This window comes from Chanodichthys erythropterus, chromosome 20 (assembly GCF_024489055.1).
Source record: "Chanodichthys erythropterus isolate Z2021 chromosome 20, ASM2448905v1, whole genome shotgun sequence".
NCBI lineage: Eukaryota > Metazoa > Chordata > Actinopteri > Cypriniformes > Xenocyprididae > Chanodichthys > Chanodichthys erythropterus.
Genome location: NC_090240.1, coordinates 2,415,719 through 2,437,726, shown reverse-complemented (window position 1 = coordinate 2,437,726; position 22,008 = coordinate 2,415,719). Strand labels below are relative to the sequence as shown.

Sequence of the window (22,008 nt, the reverse complement as noted above, 5' to 3'; positions counted from 1 at the left end):
TCGTCAGCTACCACTGGTATCTGGACAAGTTTTTGGTCCAGCCGCTCAGGAAGCTCTTGAGGGTAGAGTTCGTGCAATGGAGCCTCGTTCCCAGCACTTTGAGTGCAGTGTAAATTATTATTGGCCATCCACACAGCGAATGCCTGTTCGTCACACAAATCTGCTCTAACACAGGCAGGGACAGTCTTACAGGCCTGCACAGCAGTCTTACAGGCCTGCTCGACTTGGTCCTGACTTAAGATGGAGGCATCCCATGGTCGCTTTAGACCACCTGCTCGTCCTCTGACGACTCATCGGGGCACTTTGGCACCCCTCACTGAGTAAGTTGAGGTTGTGTGTATGGCCCCTGGTGTTGAGTAAGAGCTCTCGCAGTGTTCGGCTGGTGTGAGGAACACTGTCATGAATGCTAGAGCTCCATCAACATGTCATACTTATGTCAGTAAATGGAAAATTTTTGTTTTGTGGTGTACAGAGCAGTCTCTTAACCCATTCACTTGTGCCATCAGTTCAGTATTGGAATTCTTATTACATTTATTGGACACTGGACAGTCCCCAGCGTCTCTAAGGATGTTCGTGGCAGCCTTATCAGCACATCGGTACCCTGTGGGGGGATATGGATTGGGGTGGATAAATTGGTGGTGTCTTTTCTTGAAGGAACGATTTATCTTAATCCACCGGACGTGTAGTGCATACACAGTGGGATCTGCAGATGGTCCTTAACAGCCTACGTTCAGCACCTTATGAGCCACTTTGAACAAACTGATATTAAAAGTCTTTCTATGAAGACTGTTTTTCTTTTGGCTATAACATCAACCTGGAGGGTACGTGAGCTACATGCCCTTTCGGTCAGCCCACAATGTCTCAGGGCAATCAGGTTACACTCTGGCCAAATCCAGTGTTCCAGCGTAAAGTGTTGTCTGATAGGTTTGTGAACCAATTTATTCAGCTTGCCGCATTTAATCCTGAAGAGACTTCCCAGACTGCCCTGTGTCCAGTGAGAGCATTGCGATAGTATGTCATCACCTTGGAATTATAAGGATCTACCTGACATTTTTGTCAAAATTGAGTTATTCACATATTCATATTCTGTAACAACATATTTACATTATGTGAAGTTTCTTTTTTTTAAGAGGATAGGTTCGGGTTTGAAGCATATTTTCTTATTTCCAGTCACGTAATTGTCATACGAGGGAAAGTTATGTATATATTAGGTTATGAAACATTTTTCAATGTTTAGTAAACTTTATTATCCCTCTGGGGTCTGAGATTTTTGGGGCCAAAGAGAAGTTTTGACATGCCCTGACTTTTGTGCTTTTTCCAGATGTTCATAAACATATTAATGTAAAAGGTGTCATTACACCATATTCAGCACGAACTAGGCTACCATAATATGTGAGGAACATGTACATGTTTGTATTTTTGAAGGAATAACGTTTATGCGTGGTTATTGAAAAAAAAACAGACTTCTGGGTATTGGAGGTTGTAGACTAGAGTTTTTGCTTCAAAATATAAAAATTATCCTGCCTACTCGTTCATATAAAACAAATATATTGATTTAAATTTTGTAAGACACTTTTTGTCAAGAAACACAGTATGCATGGAGGTGTGAATCTTCATGAATAATGCTGTGATTCACACCTGAGAAGACAAAGACCCATATAATGAGCCGTATAATGAGCCCTTTCAGTCAGGTAGGCTATGTGAAAAAATCCTCTGTGATCATGCTGATAACAGGATCATATCAGCTATTGTATTAACGTCAAATTTTTTTTGAAAAAAAAAAAAAAAAAAAAAATCACGAGGAACACATTAAATAATGTGCTGTTGCATTGTCTGCAATGAAATACAAGTCAAAGTAAATTTAGGAATCACTACTTTCTTTTTTTTTTATGTTTTCCATACTGTGCCAACTTTTTCTGATTTGGGGTTGTAATTGCAAATTATTCTTGAACTGACCAAAATATTAAATTTTAATATAAGATGTGAAATTTTGATGTTAAACTCACTATTGTTTTATATAGACTTGTTGTATAGTCTATACATTATTAAATGGAATCACATCAGATGTAACTGTAATTAAATTTCAGAGAAATTGTGTAATCCCTTACTTTTTTTGAAGGAAAAGTAATTAAATAACAGTAATTAATTAATTAGTAATGCATTGCACCCAACACTGATTATGCAGTTGCACTGTAAATTCATTCATGCCGCATCTGAGCTGCATTAAACAGTACGTGTAAATACAAAGTTGGATTTTGTTGATACTTATTTCATTTGATTTGTAATAGCCATACAGTGTATTCATATTCTGATGGAATTGATTGATTAAATGTAAGAATCTGACATAAGAGGACAATACATTTAAAAATAATGTTCATCTCAGGCTTTATTGCTCAGTGTTATTTCAGGGTTTTGATCTCTCAACTAAGAAAGCACGTCCTGTATTTTATTGTATTATAATGTCTATTTAATATTACATCAGGAATGTTTGCATATTATTTAGAATCCTCAAAGCATATTTGAATTTTCCTGTATTTCTTTTTTCTGTTGAGGATATTTGTAGCATAGGTACAGTAGGGCCTAAACATAAACTAAAGCCCAGGGGCCCTCAGCCCTCTCAGTACTGCCATGATTGTATTTATTTGTGCTATTGCCTGTAATATGTTAATTTGTTCTTATTTTATTACTGACTGTTTACTTGTCTTTATATTTATTAAAATACTAATAATACTTTTATTGTGTTGGGTCAGTGAAAATTTTTTCAGGGCAAATAAAAATCTGAACCAGAATGAACCTGTAGAAAAGCTCATTTGCATTGAGCCCTGTAAATATAGAGACCCTTTCAAGACCTGCCTCTTTTGTTAAAAAATATAGTTTTGTTATGGGGAAAAAATAAAATAATGTTAAAACTCTCGGCCCACCAGAAATTACATTTGGCCCACCCTACATTTCAAAGCTGTAACAGGGAGTTTGTTTTGCAGCCTTGGCTAAATAAATGGAGTATACACAAGACTAGATAATGATCTGAGATGTCATCATTCTGCTGCAGAATTTCATCGCCATCATTATTGATTCCATGTTAAGTCAAGTCAAGTCACCTTTATTTATATAACACTTTTTACAATGTAGATTGTGTCAAAGCAGCTTTACATTGATAACTGGTACATTATTTTGGCTGCACAGCAGCTCTTAAAGAATAGTGTCAATGCAGGCAGATCAAAGCACTGTTGAATATCAAATGTCAAGTGTCCCCAACTAAGCAAGCCAAAGGCGACAGCGGCAAGGAACCCAAACTCCAACAGGTGACATCAGGTGGCAAACAAGTGGCAAATAGGTGTTAAATGGAGAAAAAAAACCTTGGGAGAAACCAGGCTTAGTCGGGGGGCCAGTTTTCCTCTGGCGAACAGTGCTTTGTTACGACTTAGGTTGCTATCATAAGTCTGATAGGATCGCAACATTCAAAGTATTTATTTCAGTTCCATCTAGTTGAGGATCGTATTCATCACGCCGGTATGGACGGTTGTTGAGGAGCTGCGCCACTGGTTGTCGTGTTGATATGAGGCCTTCTAGTTGACTCAATCTCTGCTGATACTTCAGGGCTGCATTGTGGTCATGTCAAGGCGCAGGTCCTTGGGATAAACAGAAATACTAATATTAGCGTAGATGCTATTCTTTTTCTGATGTCACAAGTGCATCTGGTGTTATAGGAAGTGTTCCTGGTTCCGGCTGACCTAATTTATGCAGCCTAATAATCCTTTAACGGATTTGAAAATATAAATTGATGATGTGTTATGTGTATGCCACGTTAAAGAGATGCGTTTTTAGTCTAGATTTAAAATGACAGAGTGTGTCTGCTTCCCGAACAATGCTAGGAAGATTATTCCAGAGTTTAGGTACCAAATAGGAGAAGGATCTACCACCTGCAGTTGATTTTGATATTCTAGGTATTATCAGCTGGCCTGAATTCTGAGATTGCAATAGACGTAAAGGACTATAATGCTTTAAAAGCTCGCTGAGGTATTGGGGAGCTAAACCATTTAGTGCTTTGTAAATAATTAGCAAGATTTTAAAATCTATACAATGTTTATCAGGAAGCCAATGCAGTGTTGACAGAACTGGGCTAAAATGGTCATACTTCCTAGTTCTAGTAAGAACTGTAGCTGCTGCATTTTGTACGAGCTGTAGTTTATTTATCAGGCAAGCAGAACAACCACCCAGTAAAGCGTTACAGTAATCTATCCTTGAGGTCATGAACGCATGAACTAACTGTTCTGCATTTTTCATTGACAGCATATGTCGTAGTTTAGATATATTTTTAAGATGGAAGAAAATGGTTTTACAGATGTTAGAAACATGGCCTTCAAATGAAAGATTTGTATCAAAGAGCACACCCAGGTTCCTAACTGATGACGTAGACTTAGAGCAGCCATCAAGTGTTAGACAGTATTCTAGGTTATTATGTGAAGAAGTTTTTGGTCCAAAAATTAGAACCTCTGTTTTTTTTCTGAATTTAGTCTTAGGAAATTACTGGTCATCCAATTTTTTATATCAGCTATGCATTCCGTTAATTTTTGTGAATTATTTGTAAGTTTCGTCAGGGCGCAAAGAAATATAGAGCTGAGTATCATCAGTGTAACAAGTGTGCCATGATTCCTAATGATATCTCCCAAGGGTAGCATGAGTGAAAAGCAACGGTCCTAGTACTGAGCCTTGCGGTACTCCATATTGAACTTGTGATCGATATGACATTTCTTCGTTTACTACTACAAACTGATAACAGTCAGATAAGTATGATTTGAACCATGACAATGTAATTCCACTAGAGTTAACATAATTTTCGAGTCTATTTAAAAGAATATTGTGATCAATAGTGTCAAATGCAGCACTAAGATCCAGTAACACTAATAGAGAGATACAACCACGATCTGATGATAAGAGCAAATCATTAGTGACTCTAATGAGAGCAGTTTCAGTACTATGGTACGGTCTAAAACCTGACTGGAAATCCTCACAGATACTATTTCTTTCTAAAAAGGAACATAGTTGTGATGATACTGCCTTTTCAAGTATTTTTGACAGAAAAGTGAGATTTGAGATCGGCCTGTAATTGACTAATTCTTTAGGATCAAGTTGTGGCTTTTTAATAAGTGGTTTAATAATAGCCAGCTTAAAAGTTTTTGGTACGTATCCTAGCGATAAAGATTAATTGACGATATTAAGAAGAGGATCTATGACCTCTGGAAGCATCTCTTTCAATAGCTTAGTCGGTATAGGGTCTAACATACATGTTGTTGATTTTGATGATTTAACCACTTTAGAATTAATTGAATTTTTCTTCAGGGACACTACAATGCACTGTCTGACGCGATACTGTAGTAGACGGTTGCATGGTTATAATTTTTTCTCTAATATTATCAATCTTGCAAGTAAAGAAGTTGATAAAGTCATTACTGCTGTGCTCTCTTGTTAATTTAGCCACTGTATCAAATAAATACCTAGGGTTGTGTTTATTTTCTTTTAAAAGCAGATTTTAAGGCCTTTCTGTACTCAATCATTCTCTTTCTCCACGAAATGTGAAATACTTCTAGTTTTGTTTTCTTCCAGCTGCGCTCCATTTTTCCGGCTGCTGCTACCTTTAGGGCCCGAGTGTGCTCATTGTACCATGGCATTGGATTAATTTCCTTAATCTTTTTTAAACGCAAAGGAGCAACTGAGTCTAATGTGCTGGAAAAGACAGAGGCAATAGTTTCTGTTGCAACATCTAAGCTGTCTGGTATGCTAAGGCGATGAAACTGATCAGGAAGATTATTTATAAAGCGATCTTTATTGGTAGAAGTGATGGTTCTACGATATTTATGGCAGGGAAACAGTTTAGCTGCCTTGACTAAATGTAGTATACACAAGACTAGATAATGATCTGAGATGTCATCAGCCTCTGCTGCAGAATTTCAACAGCATCAATATCGATTCCATGTGACAATATTAGATCTAAAGTATGTTTACGACAATGAATGGGACCAAGCTTCCGTTAAACACAGCACATCTAGATTATTGTCTGTGATAATATCATTTACAATAAGTGATCTTGAAGAAAGGGATCTAATATTTAACAACCCAAGTTTTATCATTTGTTTATCCTTATTATCTCTATTTTTTATTTGTTGAACATCAGTTAAATTTTTACCATTAAATGGGTTTGAAAGTTTTTTGTTTTTACAAATTCGTGGTACAGACACAGTGATACATCACATTATCTATGTGATAATATCTAGGTGTAACAGTTTCTATGTGTTGGGAATTATCTGACTTCTGTAAAGTGAGGCAGTTAGCAGATGGTCGGTTTAGCCAGTCTGTCTGCTTGGGCCCCAGTTTGTCATGTTTCAGTGACTCTGTGCCATATTACTAAAGAGAAGAGCAGCACCATCCTGAGAGGGATGAATACCATCTCTTTTCAACAGGTCAGGTCTGCCCCTGTCCAATTGTCTATGAAACCTATATTATTTTGCAGACACCACTTAGACAGCCAGCCATTGAGTGATGATAATCTGCTAACTATCTCATCATGCCGACGAACAGGAAGGGGACCAGAGCAAATTACTTCTCCTGACATTGTACTTGTGAGTTCACACACCTCTTTAATGGTAATTTTAGTGATCTCCGACTGGTGAAGTTGAACATCATTAGTGCTGATGTGAATAATAATTTTAGAGTATTTACGATTAGCATTAGCCAGCACTTTTAAATTTGCTTTGATGTCAGGTGCTCTGGCTCCCAGCAAACATATGACTATGGTGGCTGGTGTCTCTATTTTCACGTTCCATACAATAGAATCACCAATAATCAGGGCACTTACAGCAGGATTTTCAGTGGGTGCATCACTGAGTGGGTGAGAATCTGTTTGTTGTTTTAATCGGAACAGAACAGCTGTGTTTTGTCCTGCGACTATGCCGTCTCACAGTCACCCCGTTGCCCTGCTGTGAGGGCTCTACAACTGGAACCGAACAATTTATGGTGCTCACTAAGCTAATCACATCCAAAGTAGTATCTAGATCCCTTGCATTCGTACTATCCTCGATTAAAGTTTGGAATGCATTTCTCTAATTCTGAAATCCTCTCCATCAGCCTGACTATTTCCCTGCATTTATTACATGTGAAACACTCATTGTTGACAGAGAAGACTACACTAAACATGAGGCAGGTAGTGCAAGTGACAAAATGAATGGAGAGCTTCATTCTTACATCTGCTCACCTATGTTTATAGGAACTCCATCCTCCACTCCACTTCAAATTCATATATGGTCAAATGCTTTAGTAATTCAGATTTAATATGGCTAAAACTGAAAGGTTCTATTCACCTTCTATTCACATTTAGCTTCCCTTAGGCTCTTATTAGATGCATTTTGCAATGAAAGAAATGGCATAATTCTTAATGTTTGATTACAGCATCACTGCAGCAGCTGCAGTGGGGGGGAGTCTGTCCTTTTGTAATTTCTTAATTTTAGAAATGGTCTTTAACCATTCAGAGTTTTTTGAGTGGCCCCGTGCATCCTTGCCACCGATAGCTCCATATTAGCAATGTCCAGGAAAGAATGCATCCAGTGTGACCAAGCTAAAGAGTGTGGAGGTTTCCAATGCAAGGCAAGCATTTTCTTAGCTGTAGTTAATCCAGAGAATATCATTTTTTTCTGTGACCAGGAAAAGCTGAAGGATGCAGCAAAAGCTTAGGACAGCATGGTATATCAGTTTCAAGAATGTCTTTCAAAGTAGTAGATATTCGTTTCCAAAAACCATTAACTTCAGGACAATCCCAAAACATTTGCTTAAATGTGCCTAACACACCTCCCGGGCAGAAATTACAATTGGAAGATGAGGAAAGCTTCATTAAATAATGTTTTCTAGGGGTAAGATACATCCTATGAATCAATTTGTAGTGAATTAGTTGATGGTTAGGGTTTTTGAAACAAGTTTAAGATTGGCCCATATTGAGTCCCAACAGATTTCGTCATTTTTGTTTCTGTACCATATAGATCTCTATACCAGATGTTTAAAATTGGTAAATGCTTATAAGAAGCTTCCAAGAATAAGTAGTAGAAAGAAGATACCTTACCCCTCGTACTTTTATTTATTGTCAAAATTTTGTGCATAGTAAGACAGGAGGTATTAGTACCCCATGGAACTCCGTATGCAGTACGCCAGATACAAAGAAGATATGTTATTATTGGGCCAAAACGCAGTTTCACATTTTTCAACAGAACATTACAATAAATTAAATCTTTTAATCTGTATGGTAAAACCAAATTAAGTTCAAGTGGTTGCCAAGATACAAGAGGGTCAGGGTTCAACCATATTGTAAGAGGTCGCGAAATAAATGCCCAATGATAAAAAGACCAGACCACCCGCATCTTTGCAAAGTTGCAAAGTTGCATATTTTATACGAGGAGGTTTTCCATTCCATACGAACTTAGAGGTTAATGTTTGAAGCTTGGACCAGTAATCAGTAAGTGGTGCAAGTGGTATCATAGAAGAGAAAAAATTAATACGGGGTAGAACATCCATTTTAATTATAGATATACAAGCTTGAAGAGACAATGGTAGCGCTGACCAACAAGTCAAGTCCGAAGCTATACGATTATATATACCTTGAAAAAATTTTAAAGCTATTGTATGTAAAGAAAAAATCTCAATGCCCAGATACCTAAAGCTAGATACTATTGGTATACAAGTTGGCAGAATAACCTGAGAGGATAAATTGTTTAAATGCATTAAAGCAGATTTGGTCCAATTAATTTTATATCCAGAAAATAAACTAAAAGAATTGAAAACAGACAAAACATGCTATATTGAATTAGCTTTATCACTAGCATATAATAAAATGTCATCTGCATATAAAAATATCCGATGTTAAGTATTACAAAAAGTAATGGGCTTCACCATAGTATGTTGACAGATTTTCTGTGCAAGAGGTTCAAGACATAGAGCGAACAACAACGGTGAGAGAGGGCATCCCTGACGAGTGCCACGTAAGATGGAAAACTGGGATGAGCAAATTCCACCTGTCATGACCACCACAGAGGGATTAGCTTATAAAATTTTGACCATATTAAAGGGCACCTATTATGCCCCTTTTTACAAGATGTAATATTGGTCTTGGGTGTCCCCAGAATATATTTATGAAGTTTCAGCACAAAATACCCCACAGTTAATTTATTATAACCATTTGAAAATGTAATTTTTTGGGCCTGTTTTAAAAAGAGCTGTTTTGGTGTGTACCACCTTAAATATAAATGAGCTGCATATTCCCGCCCTGCCTTTGGATGAGGGCGTAACTTGCATACCTATGGCAATAAACAGTCGGTAGAAGCAGAATGGCTGAGAGTGAGAGACCCGCTGTTTTGTATGGCATTCAGCCGTACATGTTTGAACCGGAATCAGACCCAGATGATGAAGAGACTCCGGCAGAAGAAACACAATTGAGAATGGAGCAGGACGTCTCTGAATGGTTATTTGATACATTTATGTACTTATAGAGTTTTAATCGCGTCCCCTTTGCAATTATGGATGTACAACACACACACACACACACACACACACTGTGATAACGTTCGCGCAATTTTTTGAAACTACAAACACAAATACTGTGATAACGTTTGCTAAGTACGTTAGATACACACTATACAAACAAGGTTTAAATTATATACACAGACATTCGACGACGACGACGACAACAACTTTAGACGCATTTGTTATTGAATTGGCTGACATCGACTGAAATGACTATTTGCTCAAAAAACATTAAATACACTTACTTCTTCTGGAGGTGACGGATCGCGAACAGTAGGCAACGATCCACATTTGAGGATTAACTTTGAAGCAAGACCTGCTTTGAATTGACCCTCATTCTCAAAACAGTCAGTCAAAAAATGATTTGTGCAAACATAATTTTTGGAATTTTGAGTGGCACCTTTCCTTCGTAAATAAAATCCATCCACTGCGTTCAGTGGCTCTGATGTCGGAAGTAAGTGAAAACTACTATGTTCATTATTACATCCCACAACAGAACACTTATGTTTCTTAGGAGACATTACCGGCTGTCGTTGAAACAATGGAGGATGGTTGACAGATCACCGACGGCGAGGTCTATGCCAAAACCAGATTGTCAATCAAACCACGTGGGTGGGGCTTAGCGCAATTCTACGTCACAGTGAGAGCAATCTTAGAACAGGGCGTTCTGAGACAGTGCTTAAGAATTATTGAGATTGTAAAAAAACCACTGGGTGGATTTTTCTCATTCTAGGGTGGTTTTGCTCACACACTGCCAACACACATTTATGGTCAAACACCATGTAAAAGTGAATTTTGCATAATAGGTGCCCTTTAATAAAGTCGCTCCCTAAGCCAAAACGCTCTAGTACTGTCCAAAAATATAGCCGGTCAAAGGCTTTTTCAGCATCTAAAGATAGTGCGGTGCATGGTGAATCAATTCCACTAGCTGCATGTATGACATGCAATAAAAGGTGGACATTATCTGCTGCCAATCGTGATCTAATAAAACCGGTTTGATCATTATGCACCAAATTAGTCATAAAAATGTCTAAACGGATGCCAAGACTTTGGCATACAATGTAACATCACTGTTTAGAAGAGACAATGGTCTATGATTGCCACACTGAGTTAGATCTTTGCCAGGCTTAAGTAAAAGTGTAATAATGGCCATGTTGGCACTATTATTAAAAGAGCCCTCTCGAACAGAATGAAGAACCATGTTTAACAATGGCTGTCCCAACTCATTCCAGAAAATAAGGTATAGTTCTGGAGGGATTCCATCCCATCCTGGTGACTTCCCCTTTTTCATAGCCATAAGGGCTTCCTTTAATTCCTCTAAAGTAATTGGAACGTTCAAAGAGGTTGCCTCTACCTCAGAGAGAGATGTAAGATTTAGATCCTGGAAAAAAATATTACATACAGTTTCACTAAAGACCAACTCTGATTTATATAAATTTTGATAAAAAAATTTAAATTCTCTATGAATAGATAGAACCAGGGACGTGCACAGAAATTTTGAGGGGCAGTTGCTCTGACCTAAAAAAAGGGCACTCCCCTACCAAACATCTTAAATAGTGTTTTGACATCGACAACCCAAGTGCATTTTACCTCAAACTTGCGTCTAGTTAACTTTCTAAAGTAGCAATCGCTTGTCGGGTCGACAACACACTGACAAAATTATATTCAGAATTAAAAATATTTTTATACCACTTTTTAATGTGTGAGATTGTGTAAAGGTTTTCACGAGATACCAACCTTTCGCGAACTTGCTTCCAACACTTGTTCTCATGGAGGCGCGGTGTGCACGGAGGGGAGGGGCTATGCGCGCGCGAGTATGTGAGAGAGACGCGTGAGTGAGAGACGCAGGGAAATGAAATGCAGCTGAACGTTTGCTCTATGAAAGACATTGACAAAGACGAAAACTAAGGACATTTAATCTATAATTTTATTTTATTTTAGTTAGTTTTGCCAAACACACATTACAGTTTTGGTTAGTTATCGTTTTTTTGTAATGCCTCGTTTTTATTTTTATTTCAGTTAACGACGATGTTTTTTCCCACCTAGTTTTCGTTTTTTCGTTAACGATTATAACCTTACTCACCTTTCCGACAACGTTAAGTCGTCCCACCCGACAACCGCGACAATCTCCTTCTATTGCCGCTCATGCAGGCTCAGCTCAGGTGCCGGTCGCGTGCAGCGCTGCAGCCACGTAAACAGAGTTTGCCCTTCCCCTACTGACTTTCACTTTCGGACGAGTGCCCGAATATGGAAGTGAATGAGGCTTTGCGATTTTTTTTTTTTTTTTTTTTTTAATCTAGGCCTACGTGAAATTCTGCATCCATTGTACGATTTTTTTATTTATTTTTTTCCACCTCGAAAGGGCAACGTGATTCAAGAAGGGCATATGGGCAGTTGCCCGGGCAACCTGAGCAACCCCCCTGTGCACGTCCCTGGATAGAACCACTGGGTGTTTGAATTGCCGAGATATTTGAAAATTTTTCACTTTTCTTCAACCTGAGTGCTAAAAGGTGGCTTGGTTTAGCACCATTTAAGTAATAAGTTCTTCTAACCTTGTGCATTAAAAACTCTGCTCTGTGACATAACAAAGAGTTAAGTCTGTTCGTACCATATTTATTTCTTGCTGTATATTCTCACTGTGTGAATTCTGTTGAAGACCCTACAGCCTATTTAATTTATTCTCTAATGTACTTATTGTGTTTAATCTAGATTTATTTAAGTGGGATGCAAAAGAAACTCCTTTTAACAGATTTTTTAGCAGGCGAACAACTGCTGACTGAGTTTTTATTGAAACAAATGTTCAACAGAAAGGCCGTGCAACGCACGATAACAGCAACACAAATAATCCACAAAGGGCTTCACTCCAGGTTCGGTAAACACAATCCACAAAGGGCTTCACTCCAAGTAACTCGCTGGATCTCAGTCAGCAGTTCCCCTCTCTCTCACACATTCCTGCTTCTCACGGCGTCTTATCCTGTCTCCGCGCCAATCACTAGAACGAGAAACAGGTGTTCGTGATTTGCATCCAACCCACTCACTTACAAAGCGTCTCCTGCTATTCTCTCCGGTTGCAGACCTCGCTGAACCACTCCCCCCTCGCCACACATACCAAATAGGCCAAATAAGTCTAATGTTAACATTAAACTTCACATTGACAAGTACCTTGAGAATTCCAGTAGAAACACAAGCATCAAATACATTGTTACATTACACATCAATGTTCTCCTGTGCAGCCAAACCACTCAGAAAGTCCTCACCTTCCAAAGGAGAGTTAAAGATGTGCTGGGTCGATCCTCGAGTCAGTTTCAGTTGTGCCGGATACAACAAAAAAGTCTGGAAGCCCATTTTCTGAGACTTGTTTGTAACCTCGTAGAGGGCACGACGACGGTTGATGGTAAACGCACTGTAATCCGCAGAGAATCTGATGTCTTTTCCATCGACTTTGATAGGAGATTCCCTCGACGCCCTGAGGATTCGATCTTGGTCAATGTAGCGCTGCAGCTTCATAATCACCGTACGAGGCCTGTCTGTGTTGTTAGAAGGGCTGATGCGATGAGCTCTCATTATTTCGGGTTTTACACCGATCAATGAAGCTAACCATACTGGTAGAGAATCTGAGATGTAGGACACGAGATTCGAAGCTTCCATGCCTTCTGGTAAATTTACAATGCGAATGTTATCCCTGCGGCTCCGGTCTTCCATGTCAGCTAGTTTCTCTTCATAGGTTGCCATTTTCACGGCACATTTGTCGTAGTTTATACTAACCCGACTGCTCAGGCTGGAATATCTATCACGCAATTCTCTTACTCCGCTGGAGCAGCTGGACAGCTCCGTCTGAATGTTGTCAAGTCTATCTTGAAGAGTTTTAAATTGTGCTTCAATAAACAACTGTTGCTTCTCAATGGCTGATGCAATCATGGCGGCAAAAGAGTCCTCCATCTTATCCGTTTCGTGTGTTTGTTCACGATTCACTTGCCTGCTGGCTGATTTCGTATGACGTGAGGACATATAATGTGTTACCAGGTACAAAGTCATAAAATAATGGCCAAACAATAAGTTAGAAACATGTACATGCCATCGTACTCTCAGGTCACGTGACACTCCTATTTTTGTTATTACTCTTATTTACACCATGTGTTACAGTATGTGACAGATAGTTCAGTCAATAATTAATGTCCTTGTTAACTCACCCTCATTTCGTTATAAACCTGTATGCATGTCTTTCTTCTTGCTTAAGATGCTTTTGGGAAATGCTACCCTGGGCTGTGTTTCTCAAAAGCATTGTAAGCTAAGCTGATTATAGAGATCACTTAGGCTGCTTTTGGGAAACACATCCCTGATAGGTGTTATGTCTGCATGTAATGTTATTACTAAGTATGAACACTAGAGGAAGATAAAAAATTTAGAGAGTAGAGAGAGGATAGATATAGTAAGAGGGAGTTTGAACTGGAGAACAATAAAGAATGACTCCAAAGGAATTCCTTGTGTTCATGTCCATTAAGTGCAACCTATAAAACAACAAAAGGTTCATATGTTTTTATCCTTGTTTTGTACTTCAGTGCTTGTGTGTGTTTGTGTGTTCAGTCCTATGAGGATCTGGTTCAGCGTTTAGAGCCTGTTATCATGGAGCTTGAGCGCCAGGAGAATGTTTTGGTCATATGTCATCAGGCTGTCATGCGATGTCTGCTGGCATACTTCCTGGACAAAAGTGCAGGTAGAGTGAAACAACATACTACTGGAACATTAATGTACTCTAATACTTGGACTGTACATAAAAAAATTGCAAACCCTTTGAAATGATCAGGCTTCTATTCCCGAAAGCATTGTAAGCCAAAGTAGATTGTAGAACCAATAGCCACCAATGGTTGTCTACTTAACTCACAATGCTTTAGGGAAACGCACCCCTGGATTTCTGCATTGATTACTCATAAAAAGTGTTGTGAAAGTGTTGTGAAAGTGTTCATCTGAGTCCAAGGAAATGGCTTTAACAGCATGGCTAAAGACACTGCATTGCTGGGGATTACAGGGCATTCGTTAATCCACGGTAAAACAAGTTGTTTACATATGGAGAAAATTCAAGACTGTTGCTACTCTACCTAGGAGTGGAAATTTGAATCTAATATACAATACTGAAAGAGATGATAAGGAACTCAAGGGTCAAAGCAAAAGAACCCCAACTATACAAACGGCAGCATTCTTTGTTCATGGAAACAGAAAGTATTTATTTTGCTCTCAGAACATGATTTCTGCTATTAAGAATACAATTTAAAGTGGAATTAACATGAGCCAAGCAAGTTTAATATGCACACATATTTAAAAAATCTTTTTACACATATTTAATTTTCTAAAATTCTGATGTTTGCATAGAAAATGGCTTACGCATGTTTGGTTGCCCATTTGATGCATACACAATGTGGATATCAAACTCCTGACTTTAATCCAATTGAGCTGGATTATGGGTGGACCCGAAGAGAGCTGTACAATCAAGACAACATCTTGTTTACTAGTTTAACCCTTATTCCCTAAATAGAGACATTGTGTCGAAATACCAACACTAGGATTACTTTCTTTCAGAAACTTCCAATAATCGAAATAATAAAAAAAAAAAAAAAGGAAAATATTAAAAATCTTATTGGAAATAAATCAAATTCAGAATTTCCATCATGTATTATTAAGGACTAAGTAAAATTGTGGATAAAGCTAAAATAATACATTGTTTAAATGAACATTTTGTGGCCTCTGGTACACTTCATGAGTCACATAATTTAAATCGTGACAACTTTTTAAATTTTTTCTCCAGCGTAAATCATTTCAAGGTAGATCAAGTATTTGATTTTAACCCAGTAACAGTTTTAGAGGTTAACAAGGCACTTAAATCTTTAGATGTTAAGAAACTGGCTTTTCCAGATAAGCTGGATTCATATTTTTTAAGTTGGCAGCTGATTTTATTGCGCCGCCACTAACTCATCTTTTAAATTTTTCTTTGTCTACAAGTGAATTTCCTTCTATCTGGAAAACTGCTTATGTCCTGCCATTATTTAAAGGGGGTGATCCAACTGTACTAAATAATTATAGGCCTATTTCGAAATTGTCTATTTCACAGTCCCTCCAGGATTTCTCAATATTTTTTTGTGATCACAATGGCTGATTTTGTGGTGGTAATTTCCAGAAATTTGCGAAAAATTTACGTTTTTTTTTTTTTTATTAGAATACAACATTTACCATGTATTATGTTAGATGCACAGTAGTCATACATGGCAATAGAACAAACAAAATGCACAAATCGTGTTTATTGTGGTGTCTTGCCAAAAAAGGCTAGTCCAGTGCTGTACTTGGCTATCTAGCTTTAATAACATGATCACTTGTGGTGGAAAAAGTGACCAAAATCTTACAGGTAAGCCACGGAAATAAGCAAATGTCTAATTATAAAAAGTTCACAAGTAATTAAGAATCAAATTATCAGTCAGCAATAAAATAAGAATAAACAAATTACAATAGGACAAATAAATACAACATAAATGCAATTTTAAAAGTAGTAAAAACGTCTCGGGTTACGAGTGTAACCCTTGTTCCCTGAGTAAGGGAACGAGACGCTACGTCGGATGACGTGATGGAAACCCTCTGTATTTTGTGTTCGTGAAGCACCTCTGTATCCAACCAATGAAAAGACGTGACGTCAGAGGCGGGTGACGTCACGGATCAGGAAACTATAAAGCACACCTGAACACACAGCACGCCAGCTTCTGTAGGTTGTCTGAAGCAAGCGCACCAGGTATGCAGGAGATACGGCCACGTGACGTAGCGTCTCGTTCCCTTACTCAGGGAACAAGGGTTACACTCGTAACCCGAGACGTTCCCTTTCGTGGAAACTATCGACGCTACGTTGGATGACATGATGGGCAGGGCCCGTCTCTTCCCCCTCCGCTAGATCCATCTGTTAACCCCACGATTGCAGCCTGCGCTGTGCCTCAGCAGCAGCGGGACCAGACCCGCGGGGAACACTCGCCTCGGCGCCCTCCTCGAAGGGCGCTCGACGCGATCGCAGCACTCTGAGGGTGAGCCGCTCACAGTGTACACAGACGGCTCCTTCGAGAGCCACCTGTGCATGCTCAACCCCCAGGCATTTTACGCACATCTCGTGTGTGTCGCCGACCACAATGAAGCATGGGCAGGGAGGGGCACACTTTCTGAATTGCTGCTTTTCCGCCATAATAAATGTGTCTTATATTGAGCTTTGAAACTCTTGTCCTCGGACGAAGAAATCACTGTGTGTATATCAGACAGACAACAATAAATAAGACAAACGAGATACAGAGAGCAGCATACACTAAGCGATTTAAAACTTGTTTTAAATGTGGAGAAATCTAAACTTAGGATGTTTACAAAAAGAATAACTGCATTTTCAAATTTATGCTCAATTACTACTCTTCAAGGTTCAGAGATTGAAGTTGTATCTCAGTATACAGTGTCCTCCACAAATATTGGCGCCCTTAGTAAATATGAGCAAAGGCGGCTGTGAAAATAAATCTGCATTGTTTATCTTTTTGATCTTTCATTCAAAAAAATTCACAAAATTCTAACATTTCATTGAAGGAAAAGAATTGAATATGGGTGGAAAAGCTCATTATGAAATAAATGTTTGAGCCTTATATTCAGCACCTTGTGAAAAAATTAAAGTCAAAAAGTCTCTTGTTACGTATGTAACCATGGTTCCCTGAGAACAGGGAGCGAGACACAGCGTTTGAAATGCATATGGGGAACGTCATCACGTGAACCGGTGTCTGAAAGCAATTATCAAATCGCACCAATCCTATTGGCTGGCGACAGCCTATGACGTCATTACAGATGTAACCCAGAAGTATAAAAGGAGTGCCTAGAGAAGCAGTCAGTACCTTATCGTCTGAAGGGACTGTTCAGCAGGCAGCCCCGATGCGTGGCAGGTAATGCAGTGTCTTGTTCCCTGTTCTCAGGGAACCATGGATACATATGTAACCTGAGACATTCCCTTTCGAAAGGGAACTCTACACTGCGTTTGAAACGCATATGGGAAAAGATATACCCATGCCACCATGCTTGTGGGGAGTGCATGCCAAAAATGGCTAGACAAACATCTGAACTAGCAGCTTCCGCAGAAGGCCTACCAAGTCTGCCCAAAGGCTTCTGGAACCAGGCTTCTTTTCCAAGAAAAGAGGGTACCTTTAAGGGAATGTGGCCAGGGGGACCGAGGGAACCCTAGCCAGTCACATGTCAGGGGAACGTACTCAACCCTGATTGCCACCAGGGAGGCCGACCTGGTCTACTCTACAGTAACCTAGTCTTGGCCAACAACAAGTCTGATCACAGAGTCTCAAATCACATTCTTCAGATAAGATATTCAGTAAGAGTGACTGCAAAGAGGCAGTAACCAGAGCGTAGAGATGGGCATCCCGGAGAGCAGGACTCAGCTTAGCACTTTTTTACCCTTACCAATGAGGGGAGTAACACTCTGCATAATCAAAGGGAGGCATGTGAAGGCCACACACCTAGAATGGCTTGCTTGCTGATAAGCAAACACCCACAAACATGGAAATCGTTCAGAATGAAATCGAGTTAAACCAGCAGATCAGACTGTAGAGTGCCCATATAACAGTCTACCTAACACAATCCGATGAGCAGTGTACTCAGTAAAAACACTTTTTACTCTTTAAAGCAAGAGGAGTACAACATACGTCATCATGCCCTGCAGGAGGCCCAAAAGAGGGCCTATGACTTCCAGACACGTGCCATCAGCTCATGGCAGTGTTCTAAGCTCTAAGGGAGCCAAATATGATAACCAAACTTCTCCAGTGAGGTTAACTAGTTTAACTCAACCTGAGCCACCATACCACCTGGCAATGTACTCAGTAAAATACCTTTTACTCTTTAAGCAAGAGGAGTACAAACCTACGCCATCATCTTCTAGAAGGAGGCCCAAACGGGGCCTACAACTCAGAAAGACATGTGGCGCTAGCTCTAGTGGCACTTACTAAGCTCTAAGGGGGCCATATAGAACCAAACTATCCAGTGAGGTTAACTATTAGCTCAACCTGAGCTTAATTCTAATCAGCACATTCCAATAGGCAGTGTAAACACTTTAAATTCTTAAAAGGAAGAGGAGTACAAAAACTCTGCCAACATGCTCCGAAAGAGGCCCAAACCGGGCCTACTCCTCCAGAAGACACGGGTGTCAGCCAGTGGCAGTGTCAGAATTAAACCATCACAAACCTGTGCCATCATGTTCCTAGAGGAGCCCCAAACAGGGCCTGCGACTCCAGAAAGACACGTGGCATCTGTCTAAGCTCTAAGGGAGCCTAATCTGAGAACCAAACAACCAAGTGAGGTTACCTAGCTTAACTCAACCTGAGCTTAAATCTACACATTCCAACAGGCAATGTACACAGCAAAAACAATCTTAACCCTACAGTAGGAGAGTACAAAGAATATATGCTACCATGCTCTGAAGGAGGCCCAAACCGGCCTACTATTTCAAATAGACACAGGCATAAACCTGTGGCAGTGCTAGTTCTAAGTGAGCAAAACTCTGATCAAACATCTACCAAGAAAACATGTGACGACACAAGCTATTGTGCTCAGAAGGAGGCTTAGACAAAAGCCTTCAACTCCAAACACTGCAAACACCTCTTGTGGCAGTTCAAACTCTAAGGGAGCTATAAAAGAACCAAACTGATTAGTGAGGTTCCCTAAGCAAACTCAACCTGAGCTATGCATTCCAGCAGGCCATGTACTCAGTAAAACACCTTTACTCCTAAAGCAAGGGGAGTACAAATTAGTCACCATACTCTGAAGGAGGCCAAAACAAGCCTACTACTACAGAAACAGGTGCTAACCTCAGGCAGCCATAGAGATACAGTTCACGCTGTGTAAGGCAAAACTATAACTTAAAGCATAAAAATTATGCTTTACTTTTCATTCATACCATCCTGACACTCAAGGATGGATGCTTTTCACCAAACCAGAAGTTCTTACATCTGTTCTGAACCCTAGGGGACAAGAGCTAGATCAAAGCTAACACCGTTACACTCAAGCTTAAATTCAAGGGGTTCAGGGGAAAAGACAAACACAGTATATGAATGAAAATTCTAGAAAAAGTGGGGCCTACACAACACTAGCATTCTCTTATCTATATAATGATAAGGGGCCTACCACCTGAGACAACGGCACCAGGGATGCTAGCTGTAGCCTGCTTCCTTAGTTGCTATCTATCTTGCACCTACACCAAAGGGGTAAAGGGCCTTGGCCTGACAACTCTGATAAGAGGAGGCCAGAACTAGGAAAAACTATACAACCTGACAAGGGAAGTACAAACTCGATTCCAAAAAAAGTTGGGACACTGTACAAATTGAAAAAAAAAAAAAAAAAAAACAGAATGCAGTGATGTGGAAGTTTCAATTTTAAATATTTTATTCAGAATACAACATAGATGACATATCAAATGTTGAAACTGAGAAAATGTATAATTTTAAGGGAAAAATAAGTTGATTTTAAATTTCATGGCATCAACACCAATGTTGGCCGTGCAGAAAAAAATAATTGGCACACAGAGAACAGACATGAAGATCATGTGTGGGGAAATCCATTTGATTGTAGTAGCATAGACGTTGGAACGGGGGCAGGGGGGGGCGGGCATTTCGACATTTGCAGTAAAAACTTGAAATATAAATTCACAGAAAATGCATTTAATACCAATATATTGAAACGTCTGTTTATATACTCCATTAATAAAGGAGTCCTCCAGACATTGGAAAAATATCAGTCCACATGCGTTATATATTTAATATGAGGGAAATAGACATGCATGCATGTGTGACACAAAAAATCTTTAACTTTTAGGTAGCAAAATATTTTTTAGTAATATTGTCAATTACACTAAGGTTATTACATTGTCTGCTATATATTTGCTTCTTATTTATTAAATATGGGCAATTGATTGATAAAACATTGATCAAAATTAAGATACTATTTATACAAAACGAATATCTTTTAAAAAGAGTTTTCTATAAAACAAAACTTAATGAAGTTGTCAAAATCATGTTTTACAAAAAACAGCGCCGTTGCTAGGAGGGCGCCAGCACCTCTGCCTTTCAGCGCCTATGCCTCGCAAGTGGATGATAGCCCTGAATAGTGTTGTCACGATACCAAAATTTTGACTTCGATACGATACCCAACTTCAGTATCACGATACCGATACTTAAACGATACTATGGCAAAAACCTAAAACAGTAGGAAAAGTAAATAAATAACATATGACAGAACTGTGGCTAGCATTTTTATTGGCCACAATTTTGATGTTGGTAAATTACATTTTATATGATTAAAGCTGACTTTCTTATGCTTAAATTACTTTTGAGTCATTTTACTTGATTTAGAAGATTTAAAACACTTTCAAACTTTTAAATGCAGACTGACCACCCAAATCAAGATTACATTTTATATCAGCTGGTATGTACAGGTGGGCAAGAGGTGGACAATGTATGAGCATGAGCTAGTATGAGAACAAGTTATTTGTGTTATGCTATATAAAAGAACAAAGAAGCAAATTACAAAAACAGTAGTAAATTAAAAATAATCTTTTTTCAGATACACTGTTTATTTAACATATTTAACAGGTTTTGTTGTTTGATTAACATTAATGATGGACAGGCCTATTTAATTGGGCTGCTGAATGCATGGACGTAACTGACAAATATCCAGTTATTACCCACCTGTTTACGTCCACTTAAGCCATAACCGACTGTATTCACGCGAGATACTCCACATGATGGACATTTAGACATCTGTGTGCACGTGTATTTGACTATTCAGACGCGTGGAAAACTGATCGCGCGCGCGACAAACAGAGAGAGAGAGAGAGCGCTTCTGTTGTGTGTCATTCAGCGCAATTCCGCCTATCCCTCCTTCACTAACTGCATGTAAATAACGAATTGTGTGATTGGATTGTAATTTTGTGCTACGACGATCTTCGACGACCATTTGGCTGTAAACTTAAATTATATTCAACTCGCCAAAGTGGCTAGTGGGAGTGGCTGTCATCAAGCCCTGCATGTAAGTGTTTTGACAGTGAGAATATTGATTACTGTAAATAATTAGAGCAATGTTATTAAAGCATAAATTGGTTTAATATAATTGTATAGTCCCTTCACATATTTGTTTTTTAAAATTAATTTTATTTTAGCAACCAGATATCACTTATTAGACTCAATAATACACCTCTTTGCGGATGTCTGCTTGCATGAGTAATATAAATAACACTCATTTAATTTTTGAGAGCATAAACATAACGCTGGTATCACATTCACTAACCTGTCGCTCTTTAAATTCTCTGTACAAATCGGGATGTTTGGCAAGTTGGATGCTCCCTTCGCTTGCGTTATTTTGTAACGTATTTTGCAGACGGGCTTTGTGGTGTCC

At 38.9% G+C, this 22,008-nt stretch overlaps 1 protein-coding gene across 7 annotated transcripts in view; it reads left to right on the top strand.

The window, feature by feature from the left end:
• Nucleotides 1-22,008, top strand: part of si:dkey-96f10.1 (6-phosphofructo-2-kinase/fructose-2,6-bisphosphatase) — a 265,841-nt gene that overhangs the window by 93,821 nt on the left and 150,012 nt on the right. For 5 of the 7 annotated variants that reach the window (XR_010892805.1, XR_010892806.1, XM_067370438.1 and 2 more), the window contains exon 11: nt 14,146-14,275. The exons of the other annotated variants lie outside the window; for them this stretch is intronic. Coding sequence is in view for 3 of the 5 variants with exons in the window: in XM_067370438.1 (XP_067226539.1) it covers nt 14,146-14,275 (130 nt within the window). In the remaining 2 variants the exon portion in view is untranslated. The remainder of the gene's footprint in view (nt 1-14,145; nt 14,276-22,008) is intronic. 7 annotated transcript variants of the gene reach the window in all.